At 60.0% G+C, this 18871-nt stretch overlaps 1 protein-coding gene across 1 annotated transcript in view; it reads left to right on the top strand.

Moving 5' to 3' along the window:
* Positions 1 to 18871, top strand: part of AFF1 (ALF transcription elongation factor 1) — a 101017-nt gene that overhangs the window by 9982 nt on the left and 72164 nt on the right. The window contains 1 exon segment of the mRNA XM_068168024.1: positions 25 to 102. Within this exon segment, the coding sequence (XP_068024125.1) occupies positions 53 to 102 (50 nt within the window). The 5' untranslated portion in view covers positions 25 to 52.

The raw sequence follows: 18871 nt of genomic DNA, 5'->3' as shown, positions 1-18871 counted from the left end.
GACTGTGTGTTTGGTCTCTCCCAGGTGAGCTGGCTCAAATGGAAGTGTCAGGATGGAACCTACAGACAGCCAGAGCGACACCAGCAGCAGCAGCAGCGATAGGTAGGGATGAATTGGATCCAGTCCTGGCTTCCCGAGTGCTGTGGCAGGTTCAGAGATGGTTTGGAAAGCAGTGATCTCCTCCACCCCCCCTCGCTGCAGCTGTGCCAATGAGTGGGAGAAGAGCTTCAGCTCTGACAGGGCAGGGAGCTGAGGGAAGGATCCATCCAGAGGGACCTGGGCAGGCTGCAGAGCTGGGCTCAGGACAAGCTCATGAAGTTCAACCAGACCCAGGGCAAGGTCCTGCAGCTGGGGCAGGGCAATCCCAGGCACTGCTCGAGGCTGGGCAGGGACTGCCTGGAGAGCAGCCCTGAAAGAAAGGCCTTGGGGGTGCTGGGGGAGGAGAAGCTCCACAGGAGCCAGCAGGGAGCACTTGCAGCCCAGAGAGCCAAGCAGAGCCTGGAGAAGAGGAGGCTCAGGGGAGACCTTCTTGCTCTCCCCAACTCCCTGCAGGGAGGTTGTAGCCAGGTGGGGGTTGGTCTCTTCTGCCAGGCCCCCAGCAGCAGAACAAGAGGACACAGTCTCAAGCTGTGCCAGGGGAGGTTTGGGCTGGAGGTGAGGAAGAAATTCTTCCTAGCAAGAGGAATTGGCCTTTGGGATGAGCTGCCCAGGGAAGTGGTGGAGTCCCCATCCCTGGAGGTGTTTAGGAAGAACCCTTGGTGCCATGGTTGAGTTGATGAGATGGTGCTGGGGGAGAGGTTACACTTGGTGATCTCCAAGGTCTTTTCCAACCTGGCTAATTCTAAGCAGCCCAAAGTCCCAGGCATTGGCTGGCTCAGTGTCCTACACACCTCCCTGTCTCACCCAGGGATTGGGTGTCAGCACAACATGCATCTGACAGCTGGAGTGATTCTGAAGGGTACACTGTGTTCTGTACTGAGATGTTATCTTGATGCAACTGGAACAGACCTCAGGATGTTTAACACTCTGCACAGGATGCTCCCTGGCAGCTCCAGGGCCAGAACCACCTAAGGGCTGGCAAAAAACTTCTTTGTTTTCAACTGTTGATGAAATCTCAGGCTGGCTAGGGAACGTTTGAAGGCATTCAGGAGTGAGGGGTGAGTGATGCCAAGGGAGTCTGGAGAGGAGAAGGCTCCCAAGAGACCTCTTTGTGGCCTTCCAGGATCTGAAGGGGACTACAGGAAAGCTGAGGAGGAACTTTTGAGGGTGTCAGGGAGGGATAGGAGTGGGGGGCTGGAGATTGGCTGTGAGGAAGACATTCTGTCCTGATTTAACAGGTGCTCCATTCCCCTTCAACAGGTCCTTGATTCTGACCTGTGGGGATTTGGCAGCAGAAGCTAGGTGCTGGTGGCTCTCCAGGATGTGAAGGGGCCTCCAGGAGAGGTGGAGCAAGAGGAGTGTGGCTCCACAGGAGCCAGCAGGGAGCACTTGCAGCCCAGAGAGCCAAGCAGAGCCTGGGCTGCAGCAAGAGAAGTGTGGCCAGCAGGGCCAGGGAGGGGATTCTGCCCCTCTGCTCCACTCTGCTGAGCCCACAGCTGCAGCTCTGGGGCCAGCTCTGGAGCCTCTGTGCCAGGAAGGCTCTGGAGGGGCTGGAAGGTGTCCAGAGCAGGGCCAGGAGGAGGAGCAGAGGGCTGGAGCTGCTCTGCTCTGAGCACAGCCTGAGAGAGTTGGGCTTGTGCAGGCTGGAGAGGAGAAGGCTCCCAGGAGACCTTCTGGTGGCCTTGCAGGACCTGCAGGGGGCTGCAAGCAAGCTGGGGAGGGACTTTGGAGGGGGTGAGGGAGGGCTAGGAGTGGGGGGGCTGGAGCAGAAGTAGAAGTGGGGAGCTGGAGCTTGGCTGTGAGGAAGAAGTTGTTGGGCAGGAGGGTGGTGAGAGCCTGGCCCAGGCTGCCCAGGGAGGTGGTGGAAGCCTCCTGGCTGGAGGTGTTTGCAGCCAGGCTGGAGGTGGCTGTGAGCAAGCTGCTGTGGTGTGAGGTGTCCCTGCCCATGGCAGGGGCTTGGGGCTGGCTGAGCCTGGAGCTCCCTTCCAACCCTGACACTTCTATGACTCTATGATGGAAATGGCTCCTGGGAGCTGCCACAGCAGGCAGGGTGCAGGCTGCAGGGCAGGCTGGCTCCTGGGAGCTGCCACAGCAGGCAGGGTGCAGGCTGCAGGGCAGGCTGGCTCCTGGGAGCTGCCACAGCAGGCAGGGTGCAGGCTGCAGTGCAGGCTGGCTCCTGGGAGCTGCCATAGCAGGCAGGGTGCAGGCTGCAGGGCAGGCTGGCTCCTGGGGGCTGCTGGCTGCTGGTTTCAAACCTGTCTCCTTCACTTCAAGCCCTGAAGGCTGAGGGGCTGCCTTCCTCCCTTTTCCCCAGCAGGGCCTGATTCTGCTCACCTCTACAGCACCTTCTTTCCCAGCAGGCTGCACTCAACTTTGTCCCCTGTTGTTCAAGCCAGAATGTCCTTTTGGTTGTATCCTCCCTTGCCCTCCTTTTGTTCTGTCAGTGCTGTGCTCAGCTTCCTCCCTCTGCCCTGCTGCCCCTCTGGCCTGGCTGTAGCTGTGCTCTGGGGGTCAGACCTGCTGCAACCCAAAGCTTTTCCCTCTCTGCCAAGCAAGGATGTGCTGCTGGCAGGCAGCTTTGGCCCTGGGATGTGCTCAGCTGTGGAAGGTGCTGTGAATCAAGGCTAGGGGGAAGAGCTTTGCTGAATCAGGGGCAGCAGAGCTGTGCTGCCTCAGCCCTCTTCAGGCTTGCCATTGCTTGCAGCACTCAGCTGCCTGCACCTGGCTCAGCTGGTTTGAGCCTATCCTTGCCTCTGTGGCCTCCTGGATTTGGCTTCCTCTCCAGCTGTGCTCTGGGAGCAGGACTTCGGGGATAAGCCTGATCCATCTCCTTGTCTCCAGATCCAGGGCTTGTGGCTGCAGCTCTCCTCTGCCACAGCAGTCCCTCAGCTGCTGGGGGAGGAAGGCACAAGGACTGCCAAGCCCTGGGCAGATTTGTTGTAGGGTTTGGGATTGGCAGGATGGAAGCAGCTCTGCAAGGATTAACCTCTGCAGGCTTTGGGGCCTCTGCACTCTGCAAGGAAGGAAGATGCTGGCAGCTGGGGAGGCTGAGGAAGCTGGGAGGTTAGCAATTGACTTGCTGCTGTGGGGCAGCAGAGCCTGGATCCCACGATGTGAGGGGCTGGAAGGGACCTCCAGAGCTCATCCAGTCCAATCCCCCTGCCAGAGCAGGGTCACCTAGAGCAGGGCACACAGGAACACAGCCAGGCAGGTCTTGAGTATCTCCAGAGAGGGAGACTCCACACCCCCCCTGGGCAGCCTGCTCCAGGGCTCTGGCATCCTCACAGAGAAATAATTCTTCCTCCTGTTTCCATGGACCTTCCTCTGCCTCCTGTCTGCAGCCCAGTCCTTGCCTCCTGAGCTGCTGCAGAAGTGCCCTTTGCATATGAGGCTACCCAGGGCTGCTTCAGGCAGATCCAGGGAGGTTCTGCTCCCCCTCTGCTCTGCTCTGCCCTGCTGAGACCTCCCCTGGAGGACTGCATCCAGCTCTGGGCTGCCCAGCTCAGGAGGGACAGGGAGCTGCTGCAGAGAGGCCAAGGCAGGCTGCAAGGCTGCTGAAGGGACTGCAGCACTGCCTGGGGAGGAGAGGCTGAGAGCCCTGGGGGTGCTGAGTGTGGAGAGGAGAAGGCTGAGAGGGAGCTGAGCAATGTCTCTCAAGAGCTGAGGGCTGGGGGGCAGGAAGGGAGGCACAGGGACAGCCTCTGCTCACTGGGCCCTGGCACAGGCCAAGGGGCAAGGGATGGAAAGTGCAGCCCAGGAGGTTGCAGCTCAGCCTCAGGAGGAACTTCTTGGCTGGGAGGCTGCCAGAGGCCTGGAGCAGGCTGCCCAGAGAGGTTGTGGAGTCTCCTTCTGTGGAGCCTTTGCAGCCCTGGCTGGATGTGTTCTGTGTGCCCTGGGCTGGATCCTCTGCTCCTGCTCTGCCAGGGGGCTGCCACTGGAAGCTCTCCAGGGGTCACTTCCAGCCCCTAGCAACCTGTGAGCTCTGATCCTGTGATCCCCAGAGCTCCCTTCCAGCCCCTAGCACCCTGTGAGCTCTGATCCTGTGATCTCCAGGGGTCCCTTCCCACCCCTAGCACCCTGTGAGCTCTGATCCTGTGATCTCCAGAGGTCCCTTCCAAGCCTTAGCACCCTGTGAGCTGTGACCCCAAGGCATCACAACATCCACCTGCCCCTTTTCACCTCCATGGGAAGGACTCCTAATTGGCAGCAAATGGTTAGCTGGATTTCTTGTCAGCAGAGCTGGGAGAGCAGGCTGTAATTACAGGACAGGCTGGACATGAGGGAGGGTGTGAGTGTGTCTGTCTGTCTGTCTGAAAAACCTGATGTGCTGCAGTGAAATGAGATGTTTGGAGGAGCTTGGCAAAAGGGAAGGAGTTTGACCTATTTCTGGGTATAAACAAAGCCAGGGCTCCTTTCCCAGGCAGCAGATTTGAGGGCAGCTTGCTGGCCATGCATTTGACCTGCTGATTTGAACACAGCTTGCAGCCCCAGCTCTTCATTGGCCCTCTGGGCTTTGTCCCCCACAATTGGTCTGGCATGTCTTGATCATGGCATCTTGTCTTCCTGACCTGAGTTCAGAGGTGCTCCATTCCCCTCCAACAGGTCCTTGATTCTGATATGAGCGATGCCAAGGGAGTCTGGAGAGGAGAAGGCTCCTGGTGGCCTTCCAGGATCTGCAGGGGGCTCCAGGAAAGCTGGGGAGGGACTTTGGAGGGGGTGAGGGAGGGCTAGGAGTGGGGGGGCTGGAGCAGAAGTAGAAGTGGAGAGCTGGAGCTTGGCTGTGAGGAAGACATTCTGTCCTGATTTAACAGGTGCTCCATTCCCCTTCAACAGGTCCTTGATTCTGACCTGTGGGGATTTGGCAGCAGAAGCTAGGTGCTGGTGACTCTCCAGGATGTGAAGAGGCCTCCAGGAGAGCTGGAGCAAGAGGAGTGTGGCTCCACAGGAGCCAGCAGGGAGCACTTGCAGCCCAGAGAGCCAAGCAGAGCCTGGGCTGCAGCAAGAGAAGTGTGGCCAGCAGGGCCAGGGAGGGGATTCTGCCCCTCTGCTCCACTCTGCTGAGCCCACAGCTGCAGCTCTGGGGCCAGCTCTGGAGCCTCTGTGCCAGGAAGGCTCTGGAGGGGCTGGAAGGTGTCCAGAGCAGGGCCAGGAGGAGGAGCAGAGGGCTGGAGCTGCTCTGCTGTGAGCACAGCCTGAGAGAGTTGGGCTTGTGCAGGCTGGAGAGGAGAAGGCTCCCAGGAGACCTTCTGGTGGCCTTGCAGGACCTGCAGGGGGCTGCAAGCAAGCTGGGGAGGGACTTTGGAGGGGGTGAGGGAGGGCTAGGAGTGGGGGGGCTGGAGCAGAAGTAGAAGTGGGGAGCTGGAGCTTGGCTGTGAGGAAGAAGTTGTTGGGCAGGAGGGTGGTGAGAGCCTGGCCCAGGCTGCCCAGGGAGGTGGTGGAAGCCTCCTGGCTGGAGGTGTTTGCAGCCAGGCTGGAGGTGGCTGTGAGCAAGCTGCTGTGGTGTGAGGTGTCCCTGCCCATGGCAGGGGGTTGGGGCTGGCTGAGCCTGGAGCTCCCTTCCAGCCCTGACAGCTCTGTGATTCTCTTGACCCCTACCCTTGAAGTATTGATCAGCATTTAGGAGATCCCCCTCAGGCTGCTCTTTTCCAGGCCAAACAGCTCCATCTCTCTCAGCCTTTCCTCAGCAGAGCTGTTGCAGTGCCCTCAGCAGCAGCCTTGCAGTTCCAGGCTGTAACTACTTGCACCTCTTACAGGGGATTCTGCCTTCCAGTTCAAGCTGCTAGGAAGTGCTGCTACAGAGAGCAAACTCCCCCCACTGTGCCCCTGGGGGTACACCTCACCCCTGGTCAGACTGCCCAGAGGATGGGGCCAGGCTCTGCTCAGTGGTGCCCAGGGACAGCCCAAGGGGGAAGGGCACAAAGTGGAAGCTCAGAAGCTCCTCTGAAGATGAGGAGGAACTTCTGTGCTGTAAGGGTGAGGGAGGCCTGGGGCAGGCTGCCCCCAGGGCTGGTGGAGTCTCCAGCTCTGGGGACATTCAGCACCCTGCTGGATGTGTTCCTGGGTGTCCTGCCCTGGGTGCCCCTGCCTTGGCAGGGGGGGTTGGACATGGATGATCTCCAGGGGTCCCTTCCCACCCCTGCCCTGCTGTGTTGGAGTCAGCTGTGAAAAGCAGGAGCTGGCAGCTTGTGAGGGAGGTGTGGATTGCACAGGCCCCAGCAAGGTGTGGGGAGTGTGGGGCAGGCAGGAGTGTGGCTCCCCACGGTGGTGTGCTGCTGGCTGCCCCCAGTGCCCAGCCTGGCAGAGCACTGCACTGCTGGCTCCTCAGCTTCAGCTGTGGGCTGCAGGGACCTGCAGCTTGCTGCCCTGGTAGAGCTTCCTGGCTGTGCAAAGCTCTCACATCTTGGGAAGCTACAACTCCCCTACCAGGGAGCTGAGGGAAGGATCCATCCAGAGGGACCTGGGCAGGCTGCAGAGCTGGGCCCAGGACAAGCTCATGAAGTTCAACCAGACCCAGGGCAAGGTCCTGCAGCTGGGGCAGGGCAATCCCAGGCACTGATCCAGGCTGGGCAGGGACTGGCTGGAGAGCAGCCCTGAAGGAAAGGCCTTGGGGGTGCTGGGGGAGGAGAAGCTCAGCAGGAGCCAGCAGGGAGCACTTGCAGCCCAGAGAGCCAAGCAGAGCCTGGGCTGCAGCAAGAGAAGTGTGGCCAGCAGGGCCAGGGAGGGGATTCTGCCCCTCTGCTCCACTCTGCTGAGCCCACAGCTGCAGCTCTGGGGCCAGCTCTGGAGCCTGTGTGCCAGGAAGGTGTCCAGAGCAGGGCAACAAAGCTGGGGAGGGGTCTGGGGCAGAAGGCTGGGGAGGGGTCTGGGGCACAGCCCTGTGAGAAGAGGCTGAGGGAGCTGGGGTTGCTTAGCCTGGAGAAGAGGAGGCTCAGGGGAGACCTTCTTGCTCTCTCCAACTCCCTGCAGGGAGGTTGTAGCCAGCTGGGGGTTGGCCTCTTCTCCCAGGCCCCCAGCACCAGAACAAGAGGACACAGTCTCAGGCTGTGCCAGGGGAGGTTGAGGCTGGAGGTGAGGAGAAAGTTCTTCCCAGAGAGAGTTGTCAGCCACTGGGATGAGCTGCCCAGGGAGGTGGTGGAGTCCCCATCCCTGGAGGTGTTCAAGAGGGGATTGGATGTGGCACTTGGAGCCATGGTTAAGTTGTCAGGAGGGGTTGGGTGACAGCTTGGACTGGATGAGCTCTGAGGTCTTTTCCAACCTTGCTGATTCTGTGATTCTATGATTCCAAGTACTCTAGCAGAAGAGAGGGAAAGGGGAAAATCCCCCCTGAACTTGGTCAGGAGACTATAAGATAGAGACAGAGATGTTAGCTTGGAGCCCTGGAGCAGGCTGCCCAGAGAGGTTGTGGAGTCTCCTTCTGTGGAGCCTTTGCAGCCCTGGCTGGATGTGTTCTGTGTGCCCTGGGCTGGATCCTCTGCTCCTGCTCTGCCAGGGGCTGCCACTGGAAGCTCTCCAGAGGTCACTTCCAGCCCCTAGCATCCTGGGAGCTGTGATCCTTTGGGCTCCAGAGGTCCCTTCCCACCCCTAGCATCCTGTGAGCTCTGATCCTGTGATCTCCAGAGCTCCCTTCCAGCCCCTAGCACCCTGGGAGCTGTCTGTGTGCTCAGGAGCTTCTCCAGAGGACAGAAGCAGCTCTTGACCAGAGAAAGCCAACCCAAGATTTCCTGGCAGCCTGCTGGGCAGAGAGAGGCTTTGGAGCTGTGGCAAACAGCTCCCAGCAGTGTTAGCTGCACCTTGGCTCCATGGCCAAGGGTAGCAGCAGCAGCTTCCAGCAGGCCCAGTGCCAGGGCTGCCCTTGGGGCACCACAACCCCCAGCAAGGCTCCAGGCTTGGGGCAGGGTGGCTGAAAGCTGCTGGCAGGAAGGGCCCTGGGGGTGCTGCTGGCCAAGCAGCTGCAGAGCAGCCAGCAGTGCCCAGGGGGCCAAGGAAGCCAAAGGCCTCCTGGCTGGGCTCAGCAATGCTGTGGCCAGCAGCAGCAGGGAGGGGACTGTGCCCTGGGGCTCAGCTCTGGGGAGGCCACCCCTGGAGAGCTGCCTTCAGCTTGGGGCAGCTCAGTGCCAGAGAGCTGGGGAGGTGCTGGAGCCAGGGCAGAGCAGGGCAGGGAAGCTGGGAAGGGCCTGGAGGATCAATGTGCTGAGGAGAGGCTGAAGGAGCTGGGGAGGGTTAGGGGGGAGGAGAGGAGGCTGAGGGAGACCTCCTGGCTGCCTGCAGCTCCCTGGGAGGAGGCTGTGGATTCTACGGTGCTGCACTTGGGAAGGGCTTCCTAAGCTCTCTCTCAAGCTGTCAGACTCCCAGCACTTGTTATCTGCAGAGGGATCAGGTTCCTTGGAGTGAGGTGGGAGAGGATGTGGGATTTATGTGTGTTATATATATATATATATATGTAAGGGTGGTTTTGTTTAATGATTTCCAGTGCACTTCCTGAGCCTCAAGGAGCAAAGCAGCACACACTTGGAAACCTGCAGCTACTCTTTGCTTGGCTTTCCTTTTGCCCTGAACCCCAAGCTTGGCTTTAAGGCAGGCTGAGTGTCACAGGATCACAGGATGGGGAGGGGTTGGAAGGGACCTCTGGGCATCAAGTTCAACCCCCCACCCCCTGCCAGAGCAGGATCACCCAGGGCAGGTCACCCAGGAACACATCCAGGTGGGTCCTGAAAGCCTCCAGAGCAGGAGACTCCACAACCTCTCTGGGCAGCCTGCTCCAGGGCTCCAGCAGCCTCAGAAGAAAGAGGATTTCCCCTCATGTTGAGGTGGAACTGCCTGGGTTCCAAGGTGAGCAGGAGTTTGCCCTTGTAGCAAACCACTGCCTGGGCTGTGACAGCAGGAGGAGGGAAGGGATTGCTGCCTTGTGCCCATGGAGCCCACACTCCCTTGTAGAGCAATGACACCTTCAGGCCTGGGTCCAGTTCTGGATCCCTCAGGTTAAGAAGGACATGGAGAGACTGCTGGAGAGCAGCCCTGGAGAAAAGGCCTTGGGGGTGCTGGGGGAGGAGAAGCTCCCCAGGAGCCAGCAGGGAGCACTTGCAGCCCAGAGAGCCAAGCAGAGCCTGGGCTGCAGCAAGAGAAGTGTGGCCAGCAGGGCCAGGGAGGGGATTCTGCCCCTCTGCTCCACTCTGCTGAGCCCACAGCTGCAGCTCTGGGGCCAGCTCTGCAGCCTCTGTGCCAGGAAGGCTGTGGAGGGGCTGGAAGGTGTCCAGAGCAGGACAACAAGGCTGGGGAGGGGTCTGGGGCACAGCCCTGTGAGGAGAGGCTGAGGGAGCTGGGGTTGCTTAGCCTGCAGAAGAGGAGGCTCAGGGGAGACCTTCTTGCTCTCTCCAACTCCCTGCAGGGAGGTTGGAGCCAGCTGGGGGTTGGTCTCTTCTGCCAGGCCCCCAGCAGCAGAACAAGAGGACACAGTCTCAAGCTGTGCCAGGGGAGGTTGAGGCTGGAGGTGAGGAGAAAGTTCTTCCCAGAGAGAGTTGTTAGCCATTGGAATGTTCTGCCTAGGGAGGTGGTGGAGTCCCCATCCCTGGAGGTGTTCAGGAGGGGACTGGATGTGGCACTTGGTGCCATGGTTTAGTCATGAGGTCTGTGGTGCCAGGTTGGACTGGATGATCTTTGAGGTCTCTTCCAGCCTTGGTGACTCTGTGACACTGAGAGGCTACAGCAACCCCAGCACAGAGCTACCAGGAGAAGCAGGCAGGAGGGCAGCAGGTGCAGGAGAGGCTGAGACCTGGATTTGCTTTCCTGGGCAAGGGGAGGACAAGGGCAGAGATGATTCCTGTCTGGCAGTGCCAAGAGCAGGGGGGAGCAGACTTCCCTCAGGCCTGAAAGGCTGGGAGGCACCAAATGCCTTTTGCACATGGGAGATGGCAACAGGGCCAGTGCTGGTGCCCCCCACACAAGGAGGACCTGGAGCTGTTGGAGCAGGGCCAGAGGAGGCCATGGAGATGATCAGAGGGCTGCAGAACCTCCCCTGTGGGAGAGCTGGGGCTGTTCAGCCTGGAGGAGAGAAGGCTGCAGGGAGACCTCAGAGCAGCCTCCCAGTACCTGAAGGGCTCCAGGAGAGGGACTCTGGCCAAGGGCTGGGAGTGCCAGGCTGAGGAACAATGGCTTGGAGCTGGGAGAGGAGAGATTGAGAGTGGAGAGGAGGAAGAGATCCTTGAGAGTGAGGCTGGGGAGACTCTGGCACAGGTTGCCCAGGGAGGCTGTGGATGTGAGGTATCCAAGGCCAGGCTGGATGAGGCCTTGAGCAAGCTGGGGCTGGGGGGAGGTGTCCCTGCCCATGGTGGGGATGATCTTGAAGGTCCCTTCCAACCTAAACCATTCTATGGCAGTGAGAACAGGGACACAGCCTGAAGGACCTCCAGCCTCAGTGCACCTTGATCTAAGTTGGTTGTGCTTTGAGAGCAGCAGTTGGATGAGCAGTTGGAGAGCAGCCCTGAGGAGAGAGCCTTGGGGGTGCTGGGGGAGGAGAAGCTCACCAGGAGCTCTCAGTGTGCACTTGCAGCCCAGAAAGCCAACCAGAGCCTGGGCTGCAGCAGGAGAAGTGTGGCCAGCAGGGCAGGGGAGGTGATTCTCCCCCTCTGCTCAGCTCTGGGGAGACCCCACCTGGAGTCCTGCCTCCAGTTCTGGAGCCCCTGTGACAAGAGGGATGTGGAGGTGCTGGAAGGTGTCCAGAGCAGGGCCAGGAGGAGGAGCAGAGGGCTGGAGCTGCTCTGCTGTGAGGACAGACTGAAGGAGCTGGGGCTGTTCAGTCTGGAGAAGAGAAGGCTCCCAGGTGACCTCATTGTGGCCTTCCAGGATCTGAAGGGGGCTCCAGGAAGGCTGGGGAGGGACTGCTCAGGATCTCAGGCAGTGATAGGACTAGGGGGAGTGGAATGAAGCTGGAGGTGGGGAGATTCAGGCTGGAGGGGAGGAGGAAGTTCTTCCCCATGAGAGTGGTGAAGCCCTGGGATGGGTTGTGCAGGGAGGTGGTTGGGGCCCTGTCCCTGGAGGTGTTTAAGGCCAGGCTGGATGAGGCTCTGGGCAGCCTGCTCTAGTGTGGGGTGTCCCTGCCCATGGCAGGGGGGGTTGGCACTGGCTGATCCTTGTGGTCCCTTCCAACCCTGAATGATACTATGATACTATGAATTCCCTTCCCTCATCACTGCCTGCCAGCTGATGAGGGCACATCAGCAGTGGTCCATGCCCTGGGGCACTCCTGGGGGGATCTGGACCTTGTGTCAGGTTGGGGAGATGCTTTCCCAGGGAAGGGTTTGCCCTCTGTGACTGCAGCTCCATCACTTTGCAGTCCCCACAGCACTGTTGTGGTTTGGGATGGGGGTTTTCAGCCTGCAGAGGAGACTGCCTTGGGACAAGGAGCTGCATGGGCTCCCTTCAGCCATCCTCAGAGCAACTCTTGGACTCCTTCTGGCCAGCAGGTTGTGTCTCAGCCCCACTCTGTCTCACTCAGCACAGCCCTGCTCAGCACTGTGCTGCTTGGAGCAATGCTCCCAGCAGAGACAGAGCCAAGGCCATGCCAAGGGAAATCCCTTTCCCCCCTCTCTCTCTCCTGCACACCCAGCAGGCAGTGCTTGGCTTCAAGCTGGGGCTCAGGACCCTGTGCTGAGCACATGCCAGCCCCATCCTCTGTGTCCCTGCCCTGGGAGGAGAGGCTGAGGGAGAGCTGGGCTTGGGCAGCCTGGAGGAGAGAAGGCTGAGGGCAGACCTCCTCCCCATGGAGCAGCACAGCAAGGGAGGCTGCCAGCAGCATGGAGACTGCCTTGGGACAAGGAGCCTCCTGGCACAGCCAAGGAGGGCTGGGGACAAGGGACTGCTGGGGACATTCCCTTTGGGCTCCAGAGGGAAATGTTTGCCCTTGAGCACAGCCAGAGACTGGAATCAGCTCCCAAGGGCAGCAGTGGAGTCCCCTCCAGGGGACAGTTGGAGCCTCATCCTGCCAGGGTGCTGAGCCAGCTCAGTGCAGCTGCACTGGGACCTGGAGAGGTTGGGGCAGAGGGTCCTTGGGGTCCCTTCCAGCCTGGCCTGCTGGGATCCTGTGTGTCTAAGCCCCTGGGTGCTTGTTTCACTTGTGTGCCTGCATTCCCAGCTCCACAGACCTCTGACTGCATCCTGCAGCCATCCAGGCCAGGATGCTGTTGGCCTTCTTGGCCAGCTGGGTGCACACAGGCTCAGCTTCAGCCAGCTGCTGACCACCACCCCCAGGCCTTCCTCCACTGGGCAGCTTTCCAGTGAGCTTCAGTCCACAGCTTCTCTGTCCAGAGCTGCTACACACCCACAGACAGAAGTGACCTGCTGCAGCAGGAAGCAACTCAGCCAAGGCTATTGTTAGCCAGCTGGGTACCAGGGTAGATGATAGAACAACCAAGCTACCCTGAGATCCTGGGTGGCTCTGGCCCAGCTGGGGGCCACACATGAGTGAGCCAAGTCAAATCTCACCTGCTTAATGGGATTGAGCACAACAGTAGTAAGCTTGCAGACAACACCAAGCTGGGAGCAGGTGTGGATCTGTTGGAGGGGAGCAGAGCTCTGCAGAGGGACCTGGACAGGCTGGGCAGATGGGCAGAGGCCAACAGGATGGCATTCAACAAGTCCAAGTGCCAGGGGCTGCACATTGGCCACAGCAACCCCAGGCAGTGCCACAGGCTGGGGGCAGAGTGGCTGAGAGCAGCCAGGCAGAGAGGGACCTGAGGGTGCTGATTGACAGCTGCCTGAACATGAGCCAGCAGTGTGCCTAGGGGGCCAAGAAGGCCAAGGGCATCCTGGCCTGGGTGAGGAAGAGTGTGGCCAGCAGGAGCAGGGAAGTCCTTGTGCCCTGTGCTCAGCACTGCTGAGGCCACAGCTTGAGTCCTGTGTCCAGTTCTGGGCTCCTGAGGTTAGGTCAGGACTGCATCCTGCAGCCATCCAGGCCAGGATGCTGTTGGCCTTCTTGGCCAGCTGGGTGCACACAGGCTCAGCTTCAGCCAGCTGCTGACCACCACCCCCAGGCCTTCCTCCTCTGGGCAGCTTCCCAGTGAGCTTCAGTCCACAGCTTCTCTGTCACTGTGAGCCTCATCCTGCCAGGGTGCTGAGGCAGCTCAGTGGGACCTGGAGAGGCTGGGGCAGGAGGGTCCTTGGGGTCCCTTCTAAGCAAACCATATCACATCCCGTGCTTGTACATGGACCCCTCAGGCTGGCAGAAGCTCCTTCCCTGCTGCCCGCCGCCTCCCTTGCGCTTTAGAGCAGCTCGGGAGGGGGGAGGCAGTGCTGCAGCCCCGGGGGGAAGCCTCAGCTCCCCACAGCCTGCCGGGGGAAGCCGCAGGGGGGCTGCTGGATAAACGTTTTGGGCTTTTTTCTTGCCGGGTTAATTGCTGGCTTGGGAGGAGGTGCCAGGGGAGTTTGTTTTCACAGCCGTGCCAAGGAACACCCAGCGCGAAGGACAGGTCCTGCTGCTGCTGCTGCTGCTGCCGTCGGGGGGAGGCCAGCAGCTGTGCTCGGCCCCGGGGCCCCGGGAGGAGTTGCATAACCATTTATCTGGACTCTCTGTGTGTGTTGTGTTTGGTTTGGAGCCTGCAGGTTCAAGCGTGGGCACCTGCCAAGGCTGCTAGCAGCTCCTCCTGGGCTGTGCCGGGGTGGGCACAGGGCATTCGGCTTTCCAGCTGGGTTCTCTCTGTGTGTTTGCAAGAGGTTGAAGGTTCTCAACCAGTTTCCCCCCAGCCCCTTTCCCCCCTCACTTCCCCTCCCTTCCCCTTCCATTCCCCCCCCCTTCCCCCTCAGTTTTTCCTCCTCCCCTTCCCCCCTCAGTTTTTCCTCCCCCTTCCCCCTCAGTTTCTCCTCCCCCCTTCCCCCTCAGTTTCTCCTCCCCCCTTCCCCCTCAGTTTCCCCTCCCCCTTCCCCCCTCAGTTTTTCCTCCCCCTTCCCCCCTCAGTTTTTCCTCCCCCTTCCCCCCTCAGTTTTTCCTCCCCCTTCCCCCCTCAGTTTCCTTCCCCCTTCCCCCCTCAGTTTTTCCTCCCCCCTTCCCCCCTCAGTTTTTCCTCCCCCCTTCCCCCTCAGTTTTTCCTCCCCCCCTTCCCCCCTCAGTTTTTCCTCCCCCCCTTCCCCCCCTCAGTTTTTCCTCCCCCCCTTCCCCCCTCAGTTTTTCCTCCCCCCTTCCCCCTCAGTTTCCCCTCCCCCCTTCCCCCCTCAGTTTTTCCTCCCCCTTCCCCCCTCAGTTTTTCCTCCCCCTTCCCCCCTCAGTTTTTCCTCCCCCCTTCCCCCTCAGTTTTTCCTCCCCCTTCCCCCCTCAGTTTTTCTTCCCCCTTCCCCCCTCAGTTTCCTTCCCCCTTCCCCCCTCAGTTTTTCCTCCCCCTTCCCCCCTCAGTTTTTCCTCCCCCTTCCCCCCTCAGTTTCCTTCCCCCCTCCCCCCTCAGTTTCCTCCCCCCTTGCCCCTCAGGTTTTCCCTACCCCTTCCCCCCCCAGTTTCCCCCCATTCCCCCCCACTTTCTCTCCCCCCCGCTTTCTCTCCCCCCCCACTTTCTCCCCCCCCCACACTTTCTCCCCCTCCCCACTTTCTCCACCCCCACTTTCTCCCCACCCCCCCTCAGTTCTTCCCCCCCCCCCCCATTTCAGGCCCTGAGATGTGAGTCTATAAAGGAGATGAGGTTGGGAGCATTGATCTGCCTGAAGGTCAGAGGGCTGTGCAGAGGGCCCTGGCCAGGCTGGATCCATAGGCTGAGGCCAGCTGCATGAGGTCCAACGAGGCCAAGTGTCAGGCCCTGTACTTGGGACACAGTGGCTGGAAAGGTGCCCAGCAGAGAGAAACCTCAGGGTGTTGATCAACAGCCAGCAGCTGGAGGGGAGGCAGGGGGTGGGCAGGGGGCAAGAAGGGCAGCAGCAGCCTGGGCTGGAGCAGCAATGGTTGGGCAGCAGGAGCAGGGCAGGGATTGTGCCCCTGGGCTCAGCACTGGGCAGGCCACAGCTTGAGGGCTGGCTTGAGCTTTGGGCTCCTGGCTGCAAGAAGGAGCTGGAGGAGCTGGAGCAGGGCCAGGGAAGGGCAAGAAAGGTGGGGAAGGGTGTGGGGAAGAGGGCTGGGGAGGAGCAGCTGAGGGAGCTGGGGGTGGGGAGTGTGGAGCAGAGGAGGCTGAGGGAGACCTCCTTGCTCTCTGCAGCTCCCTGAGAGGAGGTTGCAGGGAGGTGAGGAAATGTCCTGAACTTGTTCCAGGGGAGGGTTAGGTCAAAGATGAGGTCACAGAATCATTTTGCTTGGAGAAGCCCTTTAAGAGCATTGAGTCCAACCATCCTCTACCTCTGCCCAAGCTGGGGCTGAGCCATGGCCTCAGCACCACAGCTCTGCCTCTCTGAAACACCTCCAGGGATGGGCATCCAACCCCCTCCCTGGGCAGCCTGGGCCAGGCTTGCAGAACCCTTGCAGCCAAGAAGTTTCTTCTCCTCTCCAAGCTAAGCCTCCCCTGGGGCAGCCTGAGGCCATTGCCTCTCCTCCTGGCCCTTGCTCCTAGGGAGCAGAGCCCAACCCCCCCTGGCTGCAGCCTCCTCTCAGGGAGCTGCAGAGAGCAAGGAGGTCTCCCTCAGCCTCCTCTGCTCCACACTCCCCACCCCCCAGCTCCCTCAGCTGCTCCTCCCCAGCCCTCTTCCCCAGACCCTTCCTCAGCTTTGCTGCCCAGAGACCCACTGGTGAAGTGGCTCTGAACCCCTCCAGCACCTTGATGACTTTCTTGGACGCAATGGCCTGAAGTTGTGCCAGGGGAGGCTTAGGTTGGAGAGGAGGAAGAATTTCTGTGCTGCCAGAGTGGTCAGGGACTGGCAGAGGCTGCCCAGGGAGGTGGTGGAGTCCCCATGGCTGGAGGGGTTGCAGCAAGCTGTGCCCATGGCACCTGGGGCCAGGCTTTGGTGGCCATGGTGGGGCTGGGTTGCTGGTTGGACTGGGTGAGCTCAGAGAGCTTTTTCCACCCTAACCCTTCTATGATTCTATGTTTTGGACCCAGGTAGGGGTTGGGCTCTCCTCCCTAGGAACAAGTGATGGGATGAAGGGAAATGCCCCCAGGTTGCCCCAGGGGAGGCTTAGGTTGGACATTAGAAGAAACTTCTTCCCTGCAAGGGCTCTGCAAGCCTGGCCCAGGCTGCCCAGGGAGGTGGTTGCATGCCCATCCCCGGGGGTGCTTCAGAGGCAGAGCTGTGGTGCCGAGTGCTGAGCCCCAGCCCGGGCAGAGCTCGAGAACGGTCGGACTGGGTGAGCTTAAGGAGCAGTCTGTGCTGGGGAAGCCTTACAGCTCCCTGTGGCGCACGGCAGGGAGCAGCCCCGACGGCTGCGCTCTCTCCCCGCTCACCACCCCGGGCGCAGCGCACCCCGCACTTGTCCCGGCCGGGCGGAACCCGTCCAAGCCGGGAGCTTGGGCCGTACCAAGCGAGCCTGGCCGGCGAGGGGAGGCGAGCGCCAGCCGTGCCGCGGGCGCCGCCGCCCCGGGGGCAGCCTCGGGGTCTCCGCAGCCCGGCGCCGGCGCCGCCCCGCGCTGCCCCCCCGCGCCGCCCGCCCGGCCCCCCGCCGCCCCGCGGGGCTGCCCTCCCACCCCCGGCGCACGGCGCCGCGGCCCCCGGCGGCCGGGAATGCGGCGAGCCGGCGCAGGGAGGGCGCGGTGCCCGGATGTCGATCAAGATGAGTGTCAGCCGGCCCCGCGCCAGCCAGCCCGGGCCGGGGACCGCGGGGGGCACTCGCCGCCACTGGCCGCGGGCGGCCTGCCGGGCAGCGGCAGATGGACGAGCAGGAGGCTGGGGCGGCTCGGGGAGAGGAACCTCATGGCTAGGAGGCGCTGGGCGGAATAAACTTCGCGATGGCTGCCCAGTCGAGGTAGGTCGTTCAGGCACTTGTGTGGCTCCGGTGGGTTTCCTGGAGGGGGGGGGGGCAGGGTGCTCTGCTCAGCCCGGTGCCATCGGCGATGCCCTCGCCGCTGCTCCCGGGGCACGGTGTGCTGTGGGTTTGGGCGCTGCCTTTGGCAGAGATGGGTCTGGGAGCGGGTTCCGGGCGGATTTCGTCGGTGTGTTCGTTGGCTGAAGCGTCCACTGCCTCCCCTCGGCATCAACTTCATCGGGGAAACCCAAATCTTCCTTGCTGCCTGAGCGACCTCTCCCAGGCCAGCAAGTTCCCAGCTCTTGGGAAGTGTTTTCTTCTCCCTCGTGGACTCGGCTCATGCTTTCTTGTTTGTTAGCTCAGCCTTGTGATTCTGTGCCGTGTTTTAGACGGTAAATGGTTTGTAGGAGGTTCTCAGCTCTTGGGAAGTGTTTTCTTCTCCCTTATGGACTCGGCTCTTCCTTTCTTGCTCGCTTATTTGCTCAGCCTTGTGATTCTGTGCCGTGTTTCAGACGGTAAAGGGTTTGTAGCAAGTTATCAGCTGTTGGAAGTGTTTTCTTCTCCCTTGTGGACTCGGCTCTTGCTTTCTTGCTTGCTTGTTTGCTCGCTTGTTTGCTCAGCCTTGTGCTTCCGTGGGGTGTTTTAGACGGTAAATGGTTTGTAGCAAGTTGCCAGCTCTTGGGAAGTGTTTTCTTCTCCCTTGTGGACTCGGCTCTTGCTTTCTTGCTCGCTTGTTAGTTCAGCCGTGTGATTCTGTGCCGTGTTTTAGACGGTAAATGGTTTGTAGGAGGTTCTCAGCTCTTGGGAAGTGTTTTCTTCTCCCTTATGGACTCGGCTCTTCCTTTCTTGCTCGCTTGTTTGCTCAGCCTTGTGATTCTGTGCCGTGTTTTAGACGGTAAATGGTTTGTAGCAAGTTATCAGCTGTTGGAAGTGTTTTCTTCTCCCTTGTGGACTCGGCTCTTGCTTTCTTGCTTGCTTGTTTGTTCGCTTGTTTGCTCAGCCTTGTGCTTCCATGGGGTGTTTTAGACGGTAAATGGTTTGCAGCAAGTTCCCAGCTCTTGGGAAGTGTTTTCTTCTCCCTTGTGGACTCGGCTCTTGCTTTCTTGCTCGCTTGTTAGCTCAGCCGTGTGATTCTGTGCCGTGTTTTAGACGGTAAAGGGTTTGTAGCAAGTTATCAGCTGTTGGAAGTGTTTTCTTCTCCCTTGTGGACTCGGCTCTTGCTTTCTTGCTTGCTTGTTTGCTCGCTTGTTTGCTCAGCCTTGTGCTTCCGTGGGGTGTTTTAGACGGTAAATGGTTTGTAGCAAGTTGCCAGCTCTTGGGAAGTGTTTTCTTCTCCCTTGTGGGCTCGGCTCTTGCTTTCTTGCTCGCTTGTTAGCTCAGCCGTGTGATTCTGTGCCGTGTTTTAGACGGTAAATGGTTTGTAGCAGGTTCTCAGCTCTTGAGAAGTGTTTTCTTCTCCCTTGTGGGCTCGGCTCTTGCTTTCTTGCTCGCTTGTTAGCTCAGCCGTGTAATTCTGTGCCGTGTTTTAGACGGTAAATGGTTTGTAGCAGGTTCTCAGCTCTTGAGAAGTGTTTTCTTCTCCCTTGTGGGCTCGGCTCTTGCTTTCTTGCTTGCTTGTTTGCTCAGCCTTGTGATTCTGTGCCGTGTTTTAGACGGCAAATGGTTTGTAGCAAGTTGCCAGCTGTTGGAAGTGTTTTCTTCTCCCTCGTGGACTCGGCTCTTGCTTTCTTGTTTGTTTGTTAGCTCAGCCTTGTGATTCTGTGCCGTTGTTTTAGACGGTAAATGGTTTGCAGCAAGTTCCCAGCTCTTGGGAAGTGTTTTCTTCTCCCCCGTGGACTCGGATCTTCCTTTCTTGTTCGCTTGTTTGCTCAGCCTTGTGCTTCCGTGGGGTGTTTTAGACGGCAAATGGTTTGT

This window comes from Melanerpes formicivorus, unplaced genomic scaffold (genome assembly GCF_026170545.1).
Source record: "Melanerpes formicivorus ecotype bairdi unplaced genomic scaffold, bMelFor1.0.p_v2 SCAF_129, whole genome shotgun sequence".
Taxonomy (NCBI): domain Eukaryota; kingdom Metazoa; phylum Chordata; class Aves; order Piciformes; family Picidae; genus Melanerpes; species Melanerpes formicivorus.
The sequence above is the reverse complement of the archived record's forward strand: the minus strand, read 5'-3'. Positions and strand labels throughout refer to the sequence as shown.